At 39.3% G+C, this 24,046-nt stretch overlaps 1 protein-coding gene across 7 annotated transcripts in view; it reads right to left on the bottom strand.

The window, feature by feature from the left end:
* The window catches only part of chd9 (chromodomain helicase DNA binding protein 9), a 71,175-nt gene that overhangs the window by 6,885 nt on the left and 40,244 nt on the right, over positions 1-24,046 (bottom strand). For all 7 annotated transcript variants that reach the window (XM_026173640.1, XM_026173647.1, XM_026173657.1 and 4 more), the window contains 26 exons: positions 23,651-23,756; positions 20,244-20,390; positions 18,968-19,036; positions 18,701-18,756; positions 17,985-18,102; positions 17,548-17,634; positions 17,171-17,308; positions 16,108-16,229; positions 13,654-13,897; positions 11,688-11,864; positions 11,434-11,577; positions 9,809-10,064; positions 9,333-9,543; positions 8,124-8,319; positions 7,632-7,814; positions 6,502-6,687; positions 6,188-6,298; positions 5,857-6,056; positions 5,346-5,545; positions 5,089-5,248; positions 2,431-2,520; positions 1,313-1,416; positions 883-1,000; positions 688-745; positions 408-456; positions 8-257 (listed from right to left, as the gene is read on the bottom strand). In XM_026173640.1, coding sequence (XP_026029425.1) covers positions 8-257; positions 408-456; positions 688-745; positions 883-1,000; positions 1,313-1,416; positions 2,431-2,520; positions 5,089-5,248; positions 5,346-5,545; positions 5,857-6,056; positions 6,188-6,298; positions 6,502-6,687; positions 7,632-7,814; positions 8,124-8,319; positions 9,333-9,543; positions 9,809-10,064; positions 11,434-11,577; positions 11,688-11,864; positions 13,654-13,897; positions 16,108-16,229; positions 17,171-17,308; positions 17,548-17,634; positions 17,985-18,102; positions 18,701-18,756; positions 18,968-19,036; positions 20,244-20,390; positions 23,651-23,756 — 3,780 coding nt within the window. The remainder of the gene's footprint in view (positions 1-7; positions 258-407; positions 457-687; positions 746-882; positions 1,001-1,312; positions 1,417-2,430; positions 2,521-5,088; positions 5,249-5,345; positions 5,546-5,856; positions 6,057-6,187; positions 6,299-6,501; positions 6,688-7,631; positions 7,815-8,123; positions 8,320-9,332; positions 9,544-9,808; positions 10,065-11,433; positions 11,578-11,687; positions 11,865-13,653; positions 13,898-16,107; positions 16,230-17,170; positions 17,309-17,547; positions 17,635-17,984; positions 18,103-18,700; positions 18,757-18,967; positions 19,037-20,243; positions 20,391-23,650; positions 23,757-24,046) is intronic.

Raw genomic sequence — 24,046 nt, 5'->3', positions numbered from 1 at the left:
TTCTAACCTTTGTTGCCGTTCAATCTTGGCAGCCATCTTGGGGTTGAGGGTGTCGTTGAGAGTGGGGGGTAGCGGGCAAAGTGGAGCAGACAGCACCATAGTCTGCTGGGAGGACTGAGACTGAGTCTGGTGGATGTGTAGGATCTGGCGGCTCTTGGTGTAGCGCTGAGAAGCTGTTATCAGACGTCTCAGCCTGGCTGTCAGCACTGAGGGGGAGGGCCAGTAGGCACTTTCACTTTCTGTCACTGGAACAGGATCTGAATTAAATAAACAGCAAAAAGAGTGGCATTATTTCTAATATTTTTATTGAATTTACCACTTGAAATCTCTAGATTTCTCCTGCCCGTGGGAGGCCTGTGCTTGTAATCATGATAATTTGCTGTGAATTACAAGCATCTAATACTTACCTCCAGCACTGTCAGTGATAACCAAGTCTCCAGGAGAAGAGGCGTCGTCCTGAATGAGAAGAATATATGTTTAAAGAAGATTACTGGAGAACTGACAACCCCAACAAGTCAAATTAAGTATCAAATATCTTGATGCATGCTCAATCATCCAGGTAAGGAAATCCTAAAAAGTTGATTCTGTTCAGCTGAACAGAAAAACGCTACATCCACATGAACAGAATAACATTTTGGGGAATAAATATCAAATAGCAACATTCACCTTTGAGTCTTGTGACCTTACCTCCATGTCGTCCTTTAACAGTGCTGGAGCAGGCTTGTATTCTGGATCATCCACATCCCTATCCACATAGAGAAAGTTTGTGTCTTGTTGGGTTTTTTTTGCAGATGACAGATTAAAAGATATCTGGACCAGCCTAATCAAATTAAAGTAAAAGACAAAGTATTTTAACAGTTCAGGTGGGTGTCGTGTACTCACCCATCCATGAAATCATTGTTTCTCTGTTCAGCAGCGATGGCCTTCTCATCTGGTTTTCCCACACGCTCTAGGAAACACAGGGTAGGGTCTCCACGAATAGTGTTGTACTTCTCATAACCTGGGAAAGCACAGGAGGATAAGTAAACACCAAAATTAGTTAAGGATAATGCATGGAAACAGATATGAAGTAGACAAGCTGGTTCATTTCCCACCAACGAAAAATATTTTAGCAGGTTTCCACTGATGGTACTTTAAATAACAAATGCTGACTTTTCCTTTTCACCAAACTCACCACTATCATCACGGAAAAAGCTTAACTTAAAAGCTAACTTTTAGTTGGAACTTAAAATCCAGAATTACATTTTTTGTACTGAAGTTTTAAAACAAACAAACAAACAAGCAAGTCACATTAGTAGAAAAACTGTGTTACCATGCTTAAAGACACCCAGCAGAAGACACTTGTCAGAGATTGCATCCCACCACAGTGCTGGAAGCTCTGAATTGTCAGGCTCTGGAACCCAGATCTTTACTTCACTGTAGAGGACAAGAAGACGCACAGCTTTAGACGGGTATTATGGGGAGTGATGTTTATACATTTCAATATACTTGCTGATAGTTGTGACCGTTTTTCAAAAGATACTTCTTGATGCATTTTTAAAAAGCAGCTGGATTTGATTAAACAACTTTTTTTTTTTTTTTGGTCGTTAAGAGCTTTATTTGATATAATGATTTTCTGCTCAGAAATACAAATGTACTGTTTGAAATAAACAATTTAGCATAAAAATATATATATATATTTTTTGATTAAACAACTTAAAAAAAACAAAAAACAAAACCCTTATACATCTATTTGCTTCAATACAAACGTCTTTTATTGTTAATCCATACAAAGCTATTTGTAAAATGTAAATAGTCATTTCATGTTCATGGCAGTTGGCATGTTTTTGAAAAGATCACAATGTGGCATTATACCTTAAATACAAATAAGGTTGCTATAGTGAATTTAGTGTTGAATCTGGCCACGTCAAAGACGCAAAAGCACTGTAGTTGAACCATCTTGTTCTTGAGCAGAAAATAAATAAGTCCCGTCTTTCACCAGCAGGTGGAGCTCTGCAACCTTCTAATGAATTTGGCTGATCATTTGTTCCCTCAACAGGTTGATACCATAGGCTAATGACACCACTCCAGGAGAGAAGTCTGTGGCAACGCCTTTAACCCTTTAACCAGAGTTGTCATTTAACATCTCTATCAAGGCATTTACTGTTGTATTAAGGCAGAGGAAGCATTGGTCTTTTCTGTACAGTGAGATTGCGAGTAGTGTACAATTATAAAAATGCTGCATAAAGGTTTAAAAGCTGTCTACTGCTAAGTATAAACAGATGAGTTATGTCCTAAGAAGAGTATAGTATAGTCTTTGCCAAAAATAAATTCTAATGGAGACCCAAGCAATAAGAGTTTCAGGAAAAACTCATCTTAGTGATAAACGGTTTTAATTCTCAGTGCAAACAACCCAAAGTTGACATCAGACTAGGTAAAAGTCAAGCTCACCTGGAGTCCACGCCATCTAGCACCTTCTGGGCCTGGCTTCCTATCACCTCTTGTTTCAGGTAGTAGAGCATTCTGACCCTGAGCAGCACCCTGCACAGAGAAAACCCACTGGTCAGAACAAAGCCCTGACCACTCAGCCCTGCTGAGCAAGCAGAAGTAATACACAATACACAGACATACGCACACAGACTCACCAATTTGTTGGGCAGAATGCAATTAACTGTGTGGTCAGACTACAGACTGTATTGTATACTCATTTCATTTTCACTTATACATTTAGTCACATTCATCAATTTATGCCTATAATCTCTCATCTTTAAGTGTACTAAGAGCAAAGTACAGCTATAAATACTCCACTGTACTGGCCTTTGACGGAGCAGGAGACTCTACCCAACTCTTCTGAAGAGACCGGCATATGTGCCAACCCTGATCAATTAACTATGAATTATTGTATCACTTAGAGTGACATTATTGTATAGACGTCACAAGGGAGTCATGAGCACATCCACAGCTCGGCTCTGAGGACTGAATGAACAGACAAGCGTCTCTCTCCAGTTGTCATGTGGTTGTACTGGCAGTAGATGAAGGCTGGGAAGTCGAGGCTGACAAGGTAGAGAGGAGGCTGACTCACAGGGGAGACATTAGCTCTGTGATGCATGATCGCACATTACAGGCAGCAGGCTTTGAGCGCAGACAGTGAAGTGCTGGGAACCGATGTGCTGGTGTACCAGAGCTGTAGCGTCTAGCAAGCCTTGAGATTTTCTTGGTGACGAAGACCTACGGTCTAGTCATTCTGTAAGAACACATCATGATGCCTGTTGGCCAATTTTGGCTCTCAGGTTTCAAGGACAAAAATAAATAAATAAATGAATGAATTTTGAAAAATCCTAAAATGATTTTTTTAGGTCACATCTCTGTTAGTACCATTGTTGGCAGGCTAGTCTGCTTCCTTGTATTTGTGACCACTTTTTCTCATCACTTATACCACTATATTCATACATCATCATATGGATCCATTGCTTCTCCTGCCAAGGCTTCTTTTCAGCACAGCTTTTCTATCAAGAGCACTGAAAAAACTGTGGGCTGCTGCTCACAAATACATCATGTCAGGCATTCCATCTTTCTTCTGGTATAACTAGGCTAAATATTGTTATAAATGAGCCCAAAATCCTTCTTTCATTTACTGACACGACCATGAACAACCGGAGGGCTCCAGAGTCTGTCCATCTGTAGGAGTGATGGATGTCTGTGTTGACCGGCCTGGACTTGTGGCTCTGGTAAATTAGAGCTGAACGTCCTCCTCCCTCCGTCCTCCACCCTCCATATTCCTGTGTGACTGGACCCGCCCAGGAGCAGCTGCTGCTTCCTCTGCCTGTCAGCACCCCTTTTCCAAGCCTCTGTTAGTTGCATTTGTGTTTGTGTGTGAGAGATGTGGTTCACTCAGAGAGGCTGCAGAGGATCTCAGCACAGTCAAACACAGTCTTTCAAAAACAAATAACCCAAGTATGTCCGACATGAGTGGCATGCAAAAAATCTCCAATGGGCTGTACATAGAAAACACCATCAGCGTAACAGAGAGATTCTTCATCATAGATAATATTCTCATCCAAAACACGCAATGACCATAAAATGCCTTCTTAAACCTGCATAGTATAAGTATATTTTCATAATTATATTATTCAGCATGCAGTAAAAAGGGGAAAAAAATCTACTGCATTTTATTCAGTAAGGTCCAAGATGTTCACATCGTTATCACCCACTATGATCCAGTTTCATAACCTGTTGATGCTTTAAACTTTTCAAGTCTTTTAGCAAACAGTCTACAGTAATTTACCCCTTCTTCCTATAGCAACCATTGCTGTGCAAGAGCTGTGTCCTACATTTGTGGGTCTGTTAAGAAGCCAGTGCACACCCCCACCCCACCAGTCACATTCCAGGTCCTCAGAGGGAAAACGCACAAGTCAGCAAACCCTGCTAGCTGCATGTCCCCAATTGCCCGGTGTGTCACATATCAGACAATCCCTGGATTCAGCAATACTGGAAAAGGAAACAATGGAGAACTTTCTATGGAAGCTTCAGTGCTCTGCATCCAAAGCCCAATGGACACAAGTTCTGCGTTTTACAGCGCTATTCCCCCCTCTGTAAATAAGAGATCTATGACAGCCATTAGATGGGCTGAAGCCTCATGAAGATTCTTATCAGCTAGTGTCAACGTCAAGTCTGTTAATCAATCAGCGAACTGTCAGCTCCAATACATGTTTTAGTGCTTCCTAATTATTGTTGCTTGAAGATGCCGCGGTTAAAATTTGAGCCACGTGCAAACTGTATTTTCATACACTTAGGCTTCATTACACGAAAAATAACTTGAGATCATCTTTGTTAAAAGAGAATAATCACCACCTGCCAGTTTCTATAATAGCTTAAAGTTTTACATCAGCACTCACACACCTCTTTCTCATGCACGGGAGACTAAACAACACAGCAATAGACAATTAGTCCCCATCTCCACTATAAGCCAGTTAAATGCATACTCTCTTTTATCTTATAATGCTTTTGAAATAGCAATATAGAACCTCTATATTGTGGTCATTTGGAACATTATTTGTCTTAATTGATGAAACTCAAATTGGATGAAAAGTGCCATAAGTGAATACTTACTTGTTGCAGTGGTGTTTCAGGTGCTTCTTATAGCCATCGTCCTGAAGCATATGCTCAGGGTTGTGCTTCCTGAGCCACTCAGCCTTGTGGATGTCAAAAGAACTAGACTGGGTCTTCATCTTTTTACCCTTTCTCCCCCGAGGAACTGGGGCAGACAAGCCTAGCAAAATAAAAAAGTGTTGTGGTTCAAATTAATTCTTACTACTTACTGATTGTAATAAAGTCAGTAAATGTCGGCTTGAATTGCTGAGACTCACCTAAGTGATTCTGCAACTCCTTTGTGCGTCCATCCTCGGTAGGGGCTATGAGGTCCCACATGAAGCTTTTGATTTTGTCATCTCCACGATAATGGACCAGGCAGTAGGCCAACAAGGCCCTGCAGATGGACTCCACATCCCACTCAGTCAACTGCTTCTTAAAACGGCCATGGTTGAGGATATCCTTCCAACGACCCCATCTGGAAACAGAATGGGAATGCCACACTTAGGAATACTCATTTGAGTATGGAAGCAGACTCTATATACAGTTTGGATAATGTTTTTTAGTGTTAAAGCAAAAATGCATATTGCTGTAATTTATAATCCTGATGGTCTTGTTTGTTTGTATGTATATGGACAAATTCAAGTGGAGATAATAGGATGTTTAATTCAATCTATTACAAATTTTTCAGGAGCCTCTTTGTTGACAAAAATTCAGGTAAGTCCTTCCAAATACCAGCTATGTTATTTAATAGTTAGTATTAGGTTAAACTTATTAAATGTATCTTACCCATAGACAAGCAAGTTCTTCTCTACTCTGAAGCACTCTGTGCGGCCATAGCTGTTCAGGCGATCGTAGTTTCGTCTGAGCTTAGGTTTGGTCTCATCGCCGTCACTCTCGCCCTCTGAAAGCTCTGCTAGCTCATCCTTGGTGGCACTAAAGGGCCTTGTCTGCTTTCTGACACGAGGAGTGTCAATGACCAGGCTGTTCTGTAGAGGGGGAAAAAATTTCATGGACTTTATGTCTTTTATGCAGTTAAAAGGGAATAGATGTCCTGTGTATGTCACATTCCAATTATCCATTTCTGTGGATATTGTATCCATTTTAGTCTGGTACTCACTCTGCCATTGACCATATCCATATCAATGTCAGCCTTTTTGGCCCACTTGTCCCAGAAATTAGGGTCATCCAGGGAGATGTCTGTACGGTTTCCAGATGCTACAAAACTGGCCTGAAAGCAGACATCAGAATCACATTAAGTTATAATCATATTTGTTTTTCCCCGTATCCCTGAGTCAGGAATGGGCACAGGTTGAGAATTTTAAATAGCCAGCGATATGCAATCTCCACACTCATGTACACAAAAGGCGATAAAGCTGATGTTAAATCATTTGTACTTAACGAGTTCTATTTATCAGATTTCTTGTTTTTTACCTTGGCAAAAGTGGATCCTCGTCCCTCAGACTCAATGGTAATGGTCTTTGTCCTGCGCTGCAGGATCTGGTCAATGTCCTCCTCACAGAATTTGGCCCCTTCATCCTCCTCATCCATGATTGCCCCGTAGGCCCCATGTCGCAACAGATCTTCAATCGCCTTTTTGGACAGCTGCTGCTGCACAGCCTGTAAGGTAAAGAAAAAAAAAATCACATTAAAGTCATGAAACTATAACACTGTTATAATTACATGATAATAGACCTGAAGTCTACAAAATAGACTTCAGGTGTGAAATGGAACCACAGGAGGAATGGCACTACATAATGCATGAGTTGATCAAATCTCCAGTTGACAGAAATAGCACACTAAATGCAGGCACACAGATAGAGCGACAAAAAGCGTGCCGAATTATTAAAATCACAAAATTAGCAGCTATATATCCAACCCCGGTATTTGTTTAGTATGCAGATATGTTCAGTCAAACCAGATGTAGAAAACTGCTAATATATCCTCCTTACTGTTCATATAACTCACAGGGGACACAAACTGCAGCTAAGCATCCACCTACACACCTCACAGTGTTGACACACTCCCTCACAAACAGATTAGACTAACAGGATCGGTTACACTTCAAGTGGAAATTTTAAGAGTGACCTTCACGTTTTAGTTTTTATTTTTTTGTTGGCTTGACAAGAAAAAAATTGGCTTAGTGTCATTTCACATTTGCTACAGTGTCCTCCTAATGTAATTCAGTATCCCGGGTATGTATGTCAAAACTTTTATGTTACTGGAATGGCAGCTGAAAGAAATGCAGCATTGATCTCTTGTCTTTTATAAATGTAATAATTTTCAGGAGATCATTAACTTGTTTCATATCCAGCTTTTCAGAGTTTAAGATGGCAAAGCTGGAGAAGAGAGTGGACGGTGTACTGTTCGTTAACAATAAACAGAACACTTCGATCAAAAAACAAAAAACATGTTATTATAATTTATTTGCATCTCCCCATATGAGGCATTAGTCATTGGCGCTGGGGCTCGTGTAATTCTGCAAGATGGTTTCTAATTTACAAGATTTCAAGATTTAACTACTCATTTCTATTCCAGACCGTATGGACAATTCTCAAACTTACCCCTCCCCCAGTGCCTCCTCCCAGGCTGTTATCTCGGCCACTCATGCTCTGCAACACTGCTTTATCCAAACCCAACTTGAGGCTGGCGCGATCAAACATTTCTCGCTCATATGAGTTCCTGGTGATCAAACGGTACACCTTCACTGCCTTGTTCTGACCGATGCGATGGCAGCGAGCCTGGGCCTGTAAAGTATACAAAAACTGAGGAAACTGCACCGAGCATATAATTTGTTTTAATATCTACACATTGGTTTGACAGACAGCTCTTCTTAAATGACTCATTAAAATGAGATTCAACAAATAACATGTAAGTTGTTTGTGGAATGACTGAGCATTCACAACATGTACTTTTTACTAGACACAGTGTAATGCACTTCCCATGGTGGCTAGTTTTGCTGCCTATTAATTGCACGAGCAGATCTCAGCCACTTTCTCGAAACAGCAATAAAACAAAGTCTACAGCATTTCGCTGAACCCACTGCTGAGTCCTACCTGCAGGTCGTTTTGTGGGTTCCAGTCAGAGTCGAAGATGATGCAGGTGTCTGCTGCTGTGAGGTTGATTCCCAGCCCACCAGCTCTTGTACACAGAAGGAAAACAAAGCGATCTGAGTCAGGCTTACTGAAGCGGTCGATGGCAGCCTGTCGCAGATTTCCACGAACCCGTCCATCAATACGCTCGTACAGATACCTGCAACATAAATGAAATAAATATGATGAATGTTTGTACAATACCTTTTTAAATAGTTTAATCTGAGTTCTTGTACATGGGATCCAGGTATAGTGCTTATCTAATCAAACACCAAAATGTGGGCGTTATTCTTTGACAGCCATATTAATTTATCCATACTCAAAACAAGACCACAGTACTTATGGTCTTCACACTATCAAGTATTCTTGTTTTGTTTTGTATTCCCTTTTTCTTAACCCGAGAAATATAAAACTATTTCTACAAGAGGTGAGTATGCTCTTTCATCCTCGAGTCCACAATCATCCCCTCCTACAATCCTACCCCTTGCTCTTCCTGGGGTTATCCACTTCCACTCAAGAGAAACCTCAGAATCTCCCACTTGTCTAATGTGATGGAGCCCTGAGGGCTTTTGTAACCTACTGCTGAACCCTGTCTGAGGTCTGTGTTGCACAGCACCTCACATGTTTACAATAGCTTGAGGTTTGTTCTAGCTTCTGGTGGGCAGCCAGCAGAAAGAAAGAAGAGAAAGAGAAAGGAAGAGCTAGAACAGGACAGTGAAGGGCTTTAGCTGGAACTTAGTTTGTACACATTAGCTTTATATCTTTGATGAAAGAGAAAAAAAAATAATTCACGTATACTGATTGAAATAGCTCCGTGTATTGCACTCTGAAATTTAAACCTAAAACCCTGTGATGGAACTGAGACATTATCAAGTTACAAATGCTAAAGAGAAGATTAAAATAGCAGGCTGTCGTATAAAGTGCCTGGCAGTTTGGTGTGATAATTTGACATCTCTTTGAACATAAAGGAAATTAGAAATTTAAACAATGCAGGTAGAAAGGAACATTTAAAACTACTACTAAGTGTACAACTAAAACCTTGTTTGGTTGTGTACAACAGATATGGTGCTTCCTTACTATCAGACTGGATAGAACGAGGTCAAAGGTAAGCGAGTAAGGGTGATATCACATTTGAACTGCAGGACTACAGTTTGTCTAGTTACATCCTGTTACCTTCTCTGAATGAGGTAGTCTTCCAAGATGTCCAGACAGCGGACCATTTGGGAGAAGATGAGCACCTTGTGCCCTCCTGCCTTCATTTTAGGCAGCAATTTGTCAATGAGGACGAGCTTCCCAGCAGACTGCACCATAGCCTGCAGGTGAAAGTCTAGGGCAGTAGGGCTGTGCACTTCCCTGAAGTCTTCTAGGATCTTTTCCTCTGCTCCTGTCATAGCAAAGACATGGGCGCATTAAAAAAAAGTATTGTCAAAATTAATTATTTTATTTAAAGCCGGATTTCGATTCAATGACTGATATTTAAGAGCATAATTATATGAGAAACAATGGTACTTGTGTACCATAAAAAAGCAGATTACAGAAAGAAAGTAAATTGGCTAAATTTGGCTGTTAGCTCTAGAAGGTGAGAACAAAAGCTGTTAGTTTGCAGTTATTACAGAACTTCTTTATTTAAGCTTTCAGCGCTGTCCTACCTTTGATTAGGTAGGGGTGGTTGCAACACTTTCTTAGCTCCATCATAGTGTTGACCAGGTTGGGCATATTTGCCGGGCCAGCTCCTTTAGCCAGGAAAGAAAAATTCTTCTCTAGGATGGCACGGTAGTATTTCTTCTGAATGTTGGTGAGCTCAACTTCAATGATGGTTTCCTCTTTCGGAGCCAACTTCTTCTCCACATCTTCTTTCAAACGACGCAGCATCATAGGCTTCAGGGTATCCTGAAGCTTTTGCACCTGTGGGTCACAGAGACAGTTTGAACTCACCTTTGGCAGCTGCTTCTATGCTGCACTTGTTTGGGGTCTAAAAATTGTATGTTTGAAAAGGATACAACTGTAGCTGTGTTGGGTTATAACGAACAGTATTATCCAAGTCATCAAATTTCCATTTTCAAATTTAGATTTATTGCATTTAATAAGTGTATTTTAAAAGTTACAGAGCAGCAAAAAATGAAGAAATTCAATTTCTGTTCCATATCATAGACAGACACGTATCATTACACATGGAAATGTGTATTTCACAAGTATAGCGGGTGATGCAAAGAACCACTAAAAGTAGATAACATACATTATGTAAATAATCACTGGCTAGAAGTGTAACTCGGTGTTAGCTCAGCAGTTGACTGCAAAATTATTTTCATTTCCAGCTACTGTTAAGAAATGCCACAGTGGGGAAACTATTTGCATCATTTGGTGTTAAGCGCAACCATAGTAACACATACAATTTCACTCTTAAAGCAGAAGTCGCTGAAGAGTAAAGCTGATCCAAGCACAGTATTTTATATTACAGAGTCACCTTCTACATATTATCATTATTATTGTAGCTTGCCAAAGAGGTATAATCTAGGCCATCTCATATGTATGTCTAGTAATTTTTCCTTCATCTTATGAAGACCTACATCTCACAAATCATGAATTTGTGCTGTAGTGCAGCATCACGGTGTAGATACTATTACACTCCAAGGACTGGGCCAGCTTTACAAAGTGCTTTTTTTATTACACACCCTGTGCAGGACTTCATTTAATATCAGTTATGCTGTGTGGAGAAAATAAGTCTCCTAACAGCACCAGCAGCTTTTACTATGAAAAGAATTACACATTTCTAAATTTAGTTCCATGTGTTGAACACTGGCTGCTCCACACTTCCACACTCCTGACATTGAGATGTTTTCAGCAGCCTTCCATTGAACACCTCTTTGGTAACACTGACTAAAAATGAAATGCCAAACAGCAGTATGTAGCAGGAAATGCGAAACTGTCACATAGTCCAGCACTGAGCAGTGCAATACCTGTTATCAATTGTTATTATTCATCATGTGTTGGATGTGTGCGTTTTATGACTGTGCCCTAGTTAGAATAGGCTCCAGTTCAACAGTATCTTCACTGATGAGCAGTGTGTTTGAAATTTGGCTGCCCATTCATAAAAAAATACTGAAACCAACACTGAAAAGAAAGATCTCTTTTAGATTCTGCAAATATTAAGGTGCTGTGTGGAGCCATAAAAGCACAACAACACAACACACATTGATGCAGTTTTTCTCTAAGGTGTATTTTTGTCATGGAGAATAAAACTCTTGAGACAGAATGTGCACATATCTAAGCTCACCTGCTCTTCAGTCTTAAGGTCTCCAAACTCCTGCATGAAGGTGTTTTCAGAAGGGAAGCGTGCCGGCTCCAGAAAGTGAAGCAGGCTGAAGAGCTCTTCCACTGTATTCTGGAGAGGAGTACCTGTCAGCAGGACCTTGTGTTCCTTGAAGAGGACAAGAGTTTAAATGTAAAGTGAAAATTGCTTCAATTGGTATTTCTGAATAAAATTCGGACAATGTGTAATAATTTTCTCTAAGCTCATGATTTATCTACCAGGTTCATGAGCTTGAATCCCTCTAGCAGCTTGCAGTTCTTGTTCTTGAGACGATGGGCCTCATCAATAATAACGCAGCGCCACTCTATGGCATTGAGTTCGGGACAGCCTCCAAGAATCATCTCAAATGTGGTAATAACAGCCTGAAACCTGTAGGCACCACGTATGATACGACCCTGAAGACAAAAAGGGGAGAAGTGTACATATTTCATCCATTTAGTTAAAATATCGTATTTTATTAGCTGAAGTATGCTCAATGTGTTATGTGATTAAAACAATGTTGTTTTCTATTTACACAAGCACTGAATCTGAAAAAAAATGTACTGGAAAAAGTGCTATAAACAGATGCACATGAAAGGTACATAGTTCTTCTGACAAAGCTTGTCCTTTTCTGTGTTGACATTAGAAACCTACATATTTGCAACCTTTTTAGCTGTTGACAGCAAACACAGGGTTTCCTTTATTTAGACTTCTCAAACATCAAAAAACATACATTATGGTTAGGAGGCTATCTACAGCATATCCAGTACACAAGCACCTGCCAGTGAGTATTTATTATTTGTTTATTTGTTTGTTTGTCTGGGGAAGCGTTGCTTTCCCCCGCCCCTCCATTTGTATCCATTGCCTTGACAACAGTCCTCAAGGGATACTCAGTTATCCAGTAACCCCCTCCCACAGCCAGCCAGCCAGCCAGCCAACAGGCTGCTGTTGAGGAGTCAGCCACTCTGATATGCCTGAGCAGCGATGACAGAGATCTCCCCGTGGGGGCTGCTATGACATCACAGGCTGCCTGGGAGACAGGCTGGTGGCGGCTCCACTCTGTTCTCCTCTCGCCTTAGATTCCTCCTACGTTTCGTCAGAATACTAAAAGGTCCTAACTGCCTGCTGTGACACATCACATGGCCTGCCAACCACATAAAGCTTCTGTTCAAGGCTCACTAACTACCTAGCAGCCTACATATTGTCAGGCACGGGCCCTATTTGGATTCTTGCTATATGCATATCTTAGTATTATAAACCAGATATTTGTTGAAACGCTATCTCTCTCTGAGCAAACCCAAGCTGTTTATAGATTTATATTTTATACAGGCTGACAAAAATCAATACAGCTACAAAGTGATACCTTTTCAAGCGATTCTGAACACAGCCTTGACACAAACCTTACAAACAACTTGCACCAAGCACAGAAATCCACTGTGCTTGAACTGTTGTTTGTTCCTGTCTTACAGCAGATGAGTTTTCCTTGAAAAACATGGTGTTAAATGAGGTTGCTGCACTAGCTATAGGACTGTAAAGGGTATCTGGCGTTTGTGTTGCACACACAATCACGGTTTTCCTGGCTTTTCAATATCCGACTCCTATTGTTATAAGAAGGCCTCCTGCTTTGAAACATATCATTACACTACTCATAGGATTTCATGTTACTGACACAGTGCTGCTGTTTTTTAAAAAGCACTGTGATTACTTTAATCTAAGTGAATCACAGCCTTTCACTCTTAAAAGGTAAGCACAGCAGAATTGAGTTCTGCTTGCCTGTTTTTAAAAAGGAAAAATTAGGTATATATATTAAAATGAACTAAAAGACCTCCAAATCCTTACATTTCTCTATGTGGTTGGTAAGAGAAACAAGCTGGGAGTACCCCTGTGCATCCAGAGCTGATTCCTTTATAGGTCCTTAAGTCTTCTCATAGCCAAAAACAGCCAGCGTGGTGATATACAATCATATTACGGTACCTACTACACATTGGCCAAAACTATATGAAAGGATGCAAGTAATACATAGCACATTTCAGCTTCTTAAAGGGCTCCTTTCTATATTATTCTCTTGATTGTGTGACAGAATAACACTGGTACTTGTAAAATAAGAACTACTGTACTCAAGAGCAATAATTGTGAATTCTTGTGTTGAATCTGCTGTACTCATTTTAAAATGTATTATTTCCTGCACTTGATATATTCATTTACCTGTGCATCCCTGAAATACATCTCATACTGCTGGAGCATCTGCCTGCTGACCATGCTTCCATGGTAAACGATGACATTGAGGTGGGTCCAGGTACGGAACTCCCGCTCCCAGTTGGTGATGGTGGAGAGTGGGGCAATTATGAGAAAGGGCGCTTGGATTCCAACGCGATGGATTTCTTCTAGGAAAGTGATGGACTGTATTGTTTTCCCTAGGCCCATCTCATCTGCCAGGATGCAGTTCCGTCTTAGAAAAGAAAACACAGTGGATTTAGGACAAAAAGAAAGCAGGAGAAAATAAATTCCTTGCTTTGTACAAAAAGTAAAGTAGGTGTGTGGGGGGGTGCAAATGTTTTGAATCTAAGTACTGTATGCAATTTTATCACAAACACAGCGTGGTGTATATTATGAGAAATTCTTCTCTTCTAACAATATACAAAATGTGTACAGATGGCCAGGGGAATAGGTGAAAAGAGGAAGAGCAAGAAAATGAAAGGAAAATGCAGAACTCCGGTGACAATAAAAAACAAACAAAAAAAACAAACAAAAAACAGTGAAAACAAGATAATCAGCAGTAATAATAGTCCCAAGATATCATACAGCACACAATGGTAAATGCAACTGCCTCTGCTGCGTGGTGTACTCCAGCTAACCATTTATTCAGCTGTCCAGTGGGTGGGGGTATTATGTCTTGATGCTAATTGCAACGTGCAGATATTCCCACTGGCCTCTTAAGCAGCTCTCTACTTTTGATGAATCTCTCTGCGTAGGCATACACAAACTCCTGCATGCTCACACATAACAAAACCAATTCCCAGGGTTAATGCAAGCGCACTGACACTGTGTTCAGCAGATGTACTGTGCAGCACATCTTTTGAGATTGTAGGCGAAGAAAAGCAAATGTCGCAACAGTATGCACCTTGACAGGAAATTTGACTACCCTCACAGGCCTAAACAAATAATGTGAATACAGAAAAACACAAGATGGTCCCACACACGCAGGATTCAAAGCAAGATAAATCATTCATTATTTATTATCTGCAATGCCAATACACCCAAAAGACCTCTTCTTGAAACACAAAATGTATGTAAAATAAATCAAATATACTACAGTATCCTGAACTGATGGACGTTTCTGTTATTAATCCAATTTGCACTGATACAAATAGAGCAAAGAAAACAACAAACAAACCTCTTTGTACAACGCTAAACAGATTAGCAACACTACATATTATATCCCCAAAAGAGACCACAGAATTGGATAAGCACATCTCTGAAGTATAAAAAACAAAATATTATTACCTTTATGAAATTAGGGCACATTACATAACCACTGCAATTTGTGATGTGTATGAAATTATATGCCTTTATTTTTATAAAACAATGGTTCCATAATTAAATTTGATCTCACTTAAATTAAAAAGAAGCGTGTGTGGGGGGCTCTGTGCAACGCGTCATACAGTTGACTGCTTTTGGTTTGAATCATATCTATGAAATAGACTCCAATTTGTTCATGTAAATGGAGAGTCCTCTTCAAACACCATAGGTTAATTATGGAGTTCCACAGAGTCACGTGCTAGGGTCAATTCCTTTTACATTATATATGCTTCCCTTAGGCAATATCATGTATCATAGCATACATTTTTATTGCTTTGCAGGTAATACCCAACATTATCCATTAAGCAAGATAGCACACACCAATTAGTTAAACTGCAGGAATGCCTTAAAGACTTAAAGACCTGGATGATTTTCAAATTTTCTGCTTCTAAATTCAGATAAAACTGAGGTTATTGTACTCGCCCCAAAAATCTTAGAAACGTGTTATCTAACCAAATGCTTACTCTGGATGTCATTACCTTGGCCTCCAGTAACACTGTGAAGAATCTTGGAGCCATTTTTGACCATTTAATGTGCATAACAAACAATACGTAGGAGTACTTTATTATATTTGTGCACTCTCTCTAAAATTGGAAATACCCTGTTTCAGAGTGATGCTGAAAAACTAGTTCATGCATTTATTACTTCTAGACTGGACTATTGTAATTCAGTATTAGTAGGCCCTCCTAAAACTCCTTGAAAAGCCTTCAGCTGATCCAAAATGCTACAGCAAGAATATTAACAGGGACTTGGAAAAGAGAGCATATTTCGCTCATGTTGGCTTGGATCTTGTTAAATCATGTCAAATCTTATCAAACAGGTTTCTTTAACACGGCAATGACTTCAATGGAATGAAATGCTCTCCAGGTTTTCTATTGGGCTGTGATATTGCAACCCAATAGAGCATCTCTGGGGTGTGGCTGAGTGGGAGATTAACATCATGGATATCCAGCTGACAACTACAAAAACTACATGATGGCATAATTTCTGTACTGTGATACCAGTTAAAAGCTATTTGGGTTTTTCACAATAGCTGCAGATTTTTTACAGGTATGCATACTCACAGTGCTTAAAACTAACCTGTTGTACCAGTTGAAAAGAAGCCAGTTGACTCCTTCTAGCTGGTAGTCCCTGAGGCTGTTGCCATTCCTGTATTGCCTCGATTGTTCCCTCTTCTTCCACAGATTGGCAGGAGGACGCTCCTAAGTGACATATATGGCAGATTGGAAGTTAACTTTACATTTTTGATGAACACTTTTCCATAGAACGTAAATATTACAAATGCATGACACAATTTCTTATACATAATGTTAGCATTATGACCGTACAATTGACTGGCACCCCATCCAGGGTTTACTATAGCCGAGATAGGCTAAAGGATCTGTAACTTATACAATAGTAAATTGGATGTGGAGCTAGCATTAGTGTTCATAAGCAAAATGTTGGTTATTCAAGCAAACTGGAGAATGACATTGGTTTAGAATATATAAAAAATAAGGAAATCCAGCAGTGTGACATACATGCAATATAAAAACAAAATCTCCAGCACGCCAACCTTTCTGCATCTGCAAACCTATATGGTAACATTGCACGCAAAAAGATATACACACAGGTGTAGAGGTGTAAAAACTGACCTATTGTTACAACCACAGGTATGCAAAGTGTGAACTATTGTAGTGGACAGGGAAATAAAAGACGAAAGATAACCTGAAACAAAAACTGTCAGCCTTCATAGTACAAGTTACACGACTGATCTCTGTGTAGTCTAGTTATAAATACAACAGTTTGTTTCTCAATAAAGGGGAACTATAGAGTATGATAAAAAACAAAAACAAAAAAACATTGTTCTCTTTGAAGATTCGTCTATTTCGTTTCTCCTAATTTTGACTTCCGTCTGTTCAGTACGTCTTGTGAATCTTCAATAGAAAATGTTTTCCTAGTTTTACCTTTCCAATAAAAACATCATTCACTGATGTTGAAGTGACTGACAGCAGGGGTTTGTCTTTCAAGCTCGCTCATACCCCTGTGTGAGTGTTGTCTTATTTAGATCACTGTAATATGTGTGTACACGCACACGCGCAAGAGTGATAAAGAAACATGGAAATACAGCGATAACTGAAGAAGGCTGGCAGGCACAACTTACCACCCTGCGTGAGTCTGGCTTGGCTGCCTGCAGCTGCTCAAACTCCTCAATCTTGCTCTGATCTACATCGTCCTTCAGCTCCCAGGTGCTGTCTTCATAAGGCAGAGAGCACCACTTCACCAGGTAGTACACCACTTCCTGTAACAAGCAGAGGAGGATTAGCACTGAAAAAGACTAGAGTGAGGCCAAGCTTTGCTTTTACAATATTAACAAAGGCTGCAAGGAAGCCCATTAGGATGGCCTTGGGCATTTCTGAGATACAAAGACATTGCTAGAGTGGAGAATCTTTTGAAAGGAACAAAACCAAGAAAACCGTTCAGGAACTTACACAAATACAGAACTCACGTATGTGATGAAATGAAAAAGGATTCGCTTACCTCTCTTGTATCTTTGTCCTCGCAATATGACACCTCCAGCACTCTATCTACTTCTACATAGTCAGGGTTAAATGGCTCCTCTTCCATCTGAGCGAGACAGAAGGAAAACACAAAAGGAAATGAAAAAGATTAAATAAAGGGAATAAACCAAAGTGCCCACTCACCATCTGGAAACTGAGATAAACATTATATTGTATCAAATGAGTGAGTAAAGAGACTCAAATATATGCACGCAGATGTGTACTGAACGTGCAGTTGCATCCTAAAAGACACACCAAATTGTGGAGACACGCACACCCACTTATAGAAATGTCCTCGACAAAAAGACCCCCCCCCCCCCCAAAAATAAATAAAAATAAATAAATAATAACCAAATATTTGTGTCGACACAGGTAGTACAGTACGTCCCCAGACACAAACCAGTCGCACATCCTTACATCTGCAAAGAAGAGTGCCCTCTGTGCCTGTTTCATCTTGAAGCGTTTGATCTTCTGCTGAATCCTCTTGTCCTTCTCCAGCTGCTGTTCTGTGGCCCACTCACAGTGTAGGTAGGAGCTGACACACACACACACACACACACACACACACACACACACACACAAGATCAGTAAGGTAAGGGACTCTTGCAATCACCTAAACAGCATCTGGGGGAATTGCTGAGGCCAGCAGGTGTGATCACAGATTGCAGATGTGGTCACAGTATCCACTGGCATGCTGTTCTCAGTCATATTTGTTTAGAAATATTAAAGTGTTTTCACATTCATATTTCCATCCTCGTTATCATTTGGCTGTGAAATGATGGATGTGATCTGGCTGATGACAGATTATCTGCCACACACAAAAAAAAATTCTGGGAAGCTGAGTATGACACTTAAATCTTAATTTCCAAAACATTAAAACTGATAATTTGGTGTGTGAATACGCTAGAATTTGTATTCTTCTTTATTAACAGAAAAAACAGTCATCATAACATTGAGGACACGACAATACTAAAAGTTGTCCCATGCATGCCTGTGATGTACTGACATTTGAAATGTCAAAAGTTCTTAATTACATCCTCTAGCTTTCATGTTGCCTCTGTCTCTATAGATATATCTATAGACAAAAACATATTTGCCACTAACCACCCAGAAACTACATATGAATAACTTACTAGTTTTTGTATTTTACAAAAAACTCTTCCACCTCAATGACCACTCCTGGAGAGATCTAAAGAAAAAGAATGCAAAAACATAACAATGAGAAGCAATGCTTTCATTTAGTTTTAGTGCTATAATAAGGGGGAAAAAAAACATAATACAACAATACAACTCAATACATAGTCCCAAAAATCTATTAAGCTAAAAATTTGCAAGAGAAGCTTTTATCACAACTGTGCAATGGTTAAAAAATAAGGCAAAACAACAAATTAAATATTTACCTCCTTCTTAGCAATACGAGAAGACATGATTTTGTCAACAACAGCAGCATCCTCTTCACTGGGATTCTCCTAGAGAGAACATGATATGGTTAATGTCAACTGATAAATTCATAACAGTCACCCCAGAGCATTAAGTTGCATAAATGTCTTCATAATATGATAACAAAAACAAACACCAGATGCTCTCTTACGCTTTACACATCATAAATTCCTTTGTCAAATTTGTGATTCTGCATTACATAAAAATATCCCAGAACTGAAAAAAAAACAGTTTTAGACAACAGAAATTAGAGGACAACTAATTTTATTTTTAAGCATTAAAATGTTTCTGTGGCCCTTTCTAACTTCTGTGCTGTTGCATCTAAATCATAAAAAAAGGACAGTGAATATTATCCTTCTTCTTTTTAAAAGCCTTACTGCAGGGGTCCTGGTTTGTACGTCACAGTGTGTTGTTGAAAAGAACAGGCTATTCAGCAGAGCAAGCAGTCCTATTGTTTTTTGTTTCGTTTTGTTTTTTTACTGAGTGTGTTTGTGTTCTTTTATGGTACAAAAATAAGATCTTCCCAACAATGTTTATGTGCATTATTTCCACAAACAATTCTATTTCTTTTCAAGTCAAAACTCTTAATACATGTGAAAAAGAGAGACAAGACCAAAGTGGAGAGGTTTGGTCATAGACCAAAGCACCATGGTTGACAAAAATCAAACAGCATATCAGCACAAACACCTCATACCAACTGTTAAGAGCAAGTTGGAGGGACAATTATTTGGGCTTGTTTTAAGGCCACAGGACATGAGCACCATGCAGTCACCAAGTCGACCACAAACTCCCCTGTATACCAAAGTATTCTAGAGCCAAATGTTAGACCATCTGCCCAACAGTTAAAATCTTGGTCTAAAATGGGTCATTGGACCATGATCCCAAACACACCAGCAACTTTACAATAGAGTAACTGGAAAAGAACCAAGTTGTTGCAGTTGCTCAGTACAGACTTTAACCCAATTCAAATACTGTGGCGGGACCTTAAGATAGCTGTGCATAAACAAATTCCCACAAACCTGATAAAACCATGCAGAAAATAAGTTACTTCAAGTTATTGCTGCTAAAGATGGTTCTACCAGCTAGTCAATCATAGGGTGTACTGTATCTTTTTCACAAATGCAACATCCACTGATTCCAGTTAATACACTGAAGCTGTATTTTCCCATTTATGTTATAACTGAAACAACTGAAATTAAACGTGTTTCCCACAGAGTTATATGCAGAATTACTTACTACAAATAGCTGAAGAGCGGGTTCCTTGGATGCTGCAGTATTGGTTTTCTTGGCTTTGACAATAACCTTGACTTCTTCATCTGACAACCTGGTCTCCAGCTCTTCAGCATACTTCTTCCTCTTCACCTGTCGATTAGACCGCCTCTTCTAAAAAATTATAAGATATAAGCCAAAAAAAGGAGTAAGAAGCACATTTACACAAAAGACAAAACAAAGTAATCTCAAATACTTCATTAATCAATTTTGAAACTGCAAAATAAAATTGGTAATTAATGACTGCTTCACATGAAAATTTCCCATATGGCTCTAAGACTGAAGATTTGATCAAGACTGAGCAGATGTTTTCTAACAGAATCTTGAGCATGGACTCATTTCATTCTTAACTAGTGTGCCTGTTACAAACCAAAGCAACAATGTAACTACATCACATAGGTCGCCAAAGCAAGGTAATAAACTTAGCTAAAGAAAACACAAAGAAAAAAAAACGCTATATGATCAGGTTCATGATTGACGTATTATCAAGGCTCAGAGTGTCCTAGGGCTGTTCGATGTATATATATCGGATGACGATATAAAAACGTCTATCGTTTCATTTTACGTTATCGTTTGTTTCGTGGTGTCGCAAAATAAACTGTTTACGGCAATATTTTTTCATCGTTTTGATGGTCACTGTAGTGGCTATATTAATTACTTAAAGTTCTCTCTTTCTCTTATATTTTATATAACCACACTATGGACGGACAAGTGCCTGTTTTTATGCATTGTGGTTAGCAACAACAACGGTAACAGCATCGCGTGTCCGCTTGTTTATGTTCCACATAAACCTTTCACAATAAAGCTCAAGATCCTGTTGAGACTTTTCAAAATAAACTGAATCACGTGAAAGAGCAGATTATTTACGGATGAAAATTTAAAAAAGAGCCGCCAGGTGCTAAAAAAATAAACCTTAGACTCAAACGTTAGAACGCCGTGTAATAAATACAAAGAAAACGGCGGCCTTTACAACTTATGTGTAAAAATGTATAGTTTCATGCATCGGTTAAAACACTCGACTCCAGCTACATGACGCGCAGCTGGAAACACTTCCTGCAAGACGAGCTGCCCGAGATTCACAGAAAATGTTAAATTTTTGTGATTTATATATCGTTATCAGGACGATAGATTTCTTATATCGGGATATGATATTTTGGTCATATCGTACAGCCCTAGAGTGTCCCACTGCTTAGTTAAGGCAAATTACACATGCATTTACGCTTAGTGTGATTTAAACAGACAGCAACAAAATCTACAAACTATTTTAAAGTTGTGACTAATGAGCATGCTTTTACTCATATAAATCCCTGCCAGTACTTCCAACATTTTATTATTAGAATTTAGAATAAGATTAGAAAAGCATTAGGCTAACAATCAGGTCTACTGTCAAATATATTTTCTTTAATATTCTATGATCACAGATGTTATCCTTCTTCTTGCTGGTTGAAAACACAAATGGCAAAAGCTAGGGCTGTGCGATATGACCAAAATCTCATATCCCGATATAAAACATCTATCGTCCTGATAACGACACAAATCACAAAAATTTAACATTTTCTGTAAACTCTGTGAATCTCGGGTAGCTGAAGTTTTTCCAGCTGGGTGTCGTGTACCTGGAGTCGAGTGTTTTAACTGATGCATGAAACTATACATTTTTAGACATAGGTTGTAACGGCCGCCGTTTTCTTTGTGAGTATTTATTACACAGCGTGCTGCGGGGGAAAGCCTGTTCTAATGTTTGAGTCTAAGGTTTATTTTTTAGCACCCGAAGGCTCTTTTTTGCTTCTCATCCATAAATACTCTGCATACTTTTTCATGTGATTCAGTTTATTTTGAAAAGTCTCAACAGGATCTTGAGCTTTATTGTGAAAGGTTTACCTGGAAAATAAACAAGCGGACACGCGATGATTTTACCGTCGTTGTTGCCAATGACAGCACATAAAAACAGGCGCTTGTCCATCCGTAGTGTGGTTATATTAAATAAAAGAGAAAGAGAGAATTTTAAGAAATTAATATAGTCACTACAGTGACCATCAAAACGATGAAAAAATATTGCCATAAATAGTTTATTTTGCGACACCACGAAGCGTAAAATGAAACAATAGATGTTTTTATATCGTCATCCGATATACATCGTTATATCGAACAGCCCTAGCAAAAGCACTTAACATTTATACATTTCCCTGTTCAAAATGATAATATAGAGTTTTCCATTGTGCAGGCCATTGCCCAACATAACCTATTACTGGCCTTACGTTACTAAAACCAAGTCAAAGTCCAGAAAAATATCCTTAAAATCAGAAAAAAAAGTGCTCTAAAATCCGGCTTCTTTCTATTCCTTCCTGTCAAGCCTTTATAATTATCATATGCGTGGGCAGCTGCATCCTGCATCAATACACGAGCCCCTCCTAATGATAATATGTAGTTAATTAGGAATAAATGCCACTGAGCCACAGTTAATTAGGTGTGCAGCACAGTATTCCCGTGGAGATATACCCTCACATTCACAAACCCAGACTGACCAGAAGCTGGAGACTCAAACCTGCCGCATGCCACAACAATAGGAGCGAGCCCCTGAGGAGATCATGCTCCTGTTCCAGCCGGCGGCCAAGCTACTTCAACCTCTTCCACAAGATCATCATAAATGAGTCATCCACCGACTATTTTAATTAAGTCCTGGGGTGCCACTTAGCGGGCGTAATTATATCATACAACACACTGTAGTTAGTGGGGTGTCGTCCCCAGTCATTCATTCATGTCACTCATAACCTTTTGGATATCTGTCAGAACCTACTAGTGAGAAAAGCTCCACACAGACCAGAAGTGTGTTTTAAATGCTAAAGGGTAAACTCAGGTGACACCTAGTTCAATTTGCCATTCTATCATTGATGCTCTGACCTAGATAAAAACCTCTGCTGTCAGTTTTCTCAATCATCAACACAGATGAGAATGTGCACTTGAGATAGCCACCCACTGTATGACCTCCATATGAACCAGAGAGCGGAGCCTTCCAGAATCAGACTAAAGCTGTTAAGTCTTCTACAATGCTCAGCAGCAGTGTGAACAGCCAGGCCGAGGACACCACTTAAGTTTTATCAGAAAGCTAACAGAAAAAGAGTCTCGTATTTCTCGTCTGCTCTCAATAACACCTGCACAAAATCTGAATAAAGTGGGGAAATAACACAGTCAAATATAGCCAAGTTCCAACTTAAAATTCTAGTGTTGTCTCATATGTAAGGTTCATAGTTTGGTTTGATAAACAGCAATGAAATGCACTAATTTCTCCCAGTCTCATTAGAGCCCCTGTTCCTTGTTGGCTTGTACTGTGCATGTATGTCTGCATAAGTTTGTGTATACTTTATACTGGAACTCACAGAGTCATCATCCTTCAAAGTGTGTTGAGGGGGAGGGTCATCATCCGACTCCTCTGAAGACTCGGGCTTTCGCCTTTTCTTCTTTCCAATCTTGATGACAATTTTCCTAAGAGAGAGAAAAAGACCCCATGAAAACAATAAAAAACATGTACCAAATATACAATTTTTACTCTGCTTTAGGCATATTTTAGCTGGACAAATGCCCTAATGGTACAATCCAGAGGCTTCTGATTAGTGTTTTCTGCCTTTTCGTGCTTGATTCGACACTGTAAAATTAATCTACATTTATTTTCAAAACATTGTTAAAAATCTTGTTTATCTCACAAATGTGTCCATGTCTAGAGTTCTTAAATATGAAATGATAAAAAAAATATCTACCCAATAAACGTGTTCAAG

This window comes from Astatotilapia calliptera, chromosome 1 (assembly GCF_900246225.1).
Source record: "Astatotilapia calliptera chromosome 1, fAstCal1.2, whole genome shotgun sequence".
NCBI lineage: Eukaryota > Metazoa > Chordata > Actinopteri > Cichliformes > Cichlidae > Astatotilapia > Astatotilapia calliptera.
This window is presented reverse-complemented; position numbering and strand designations above follow the sequence as displayed.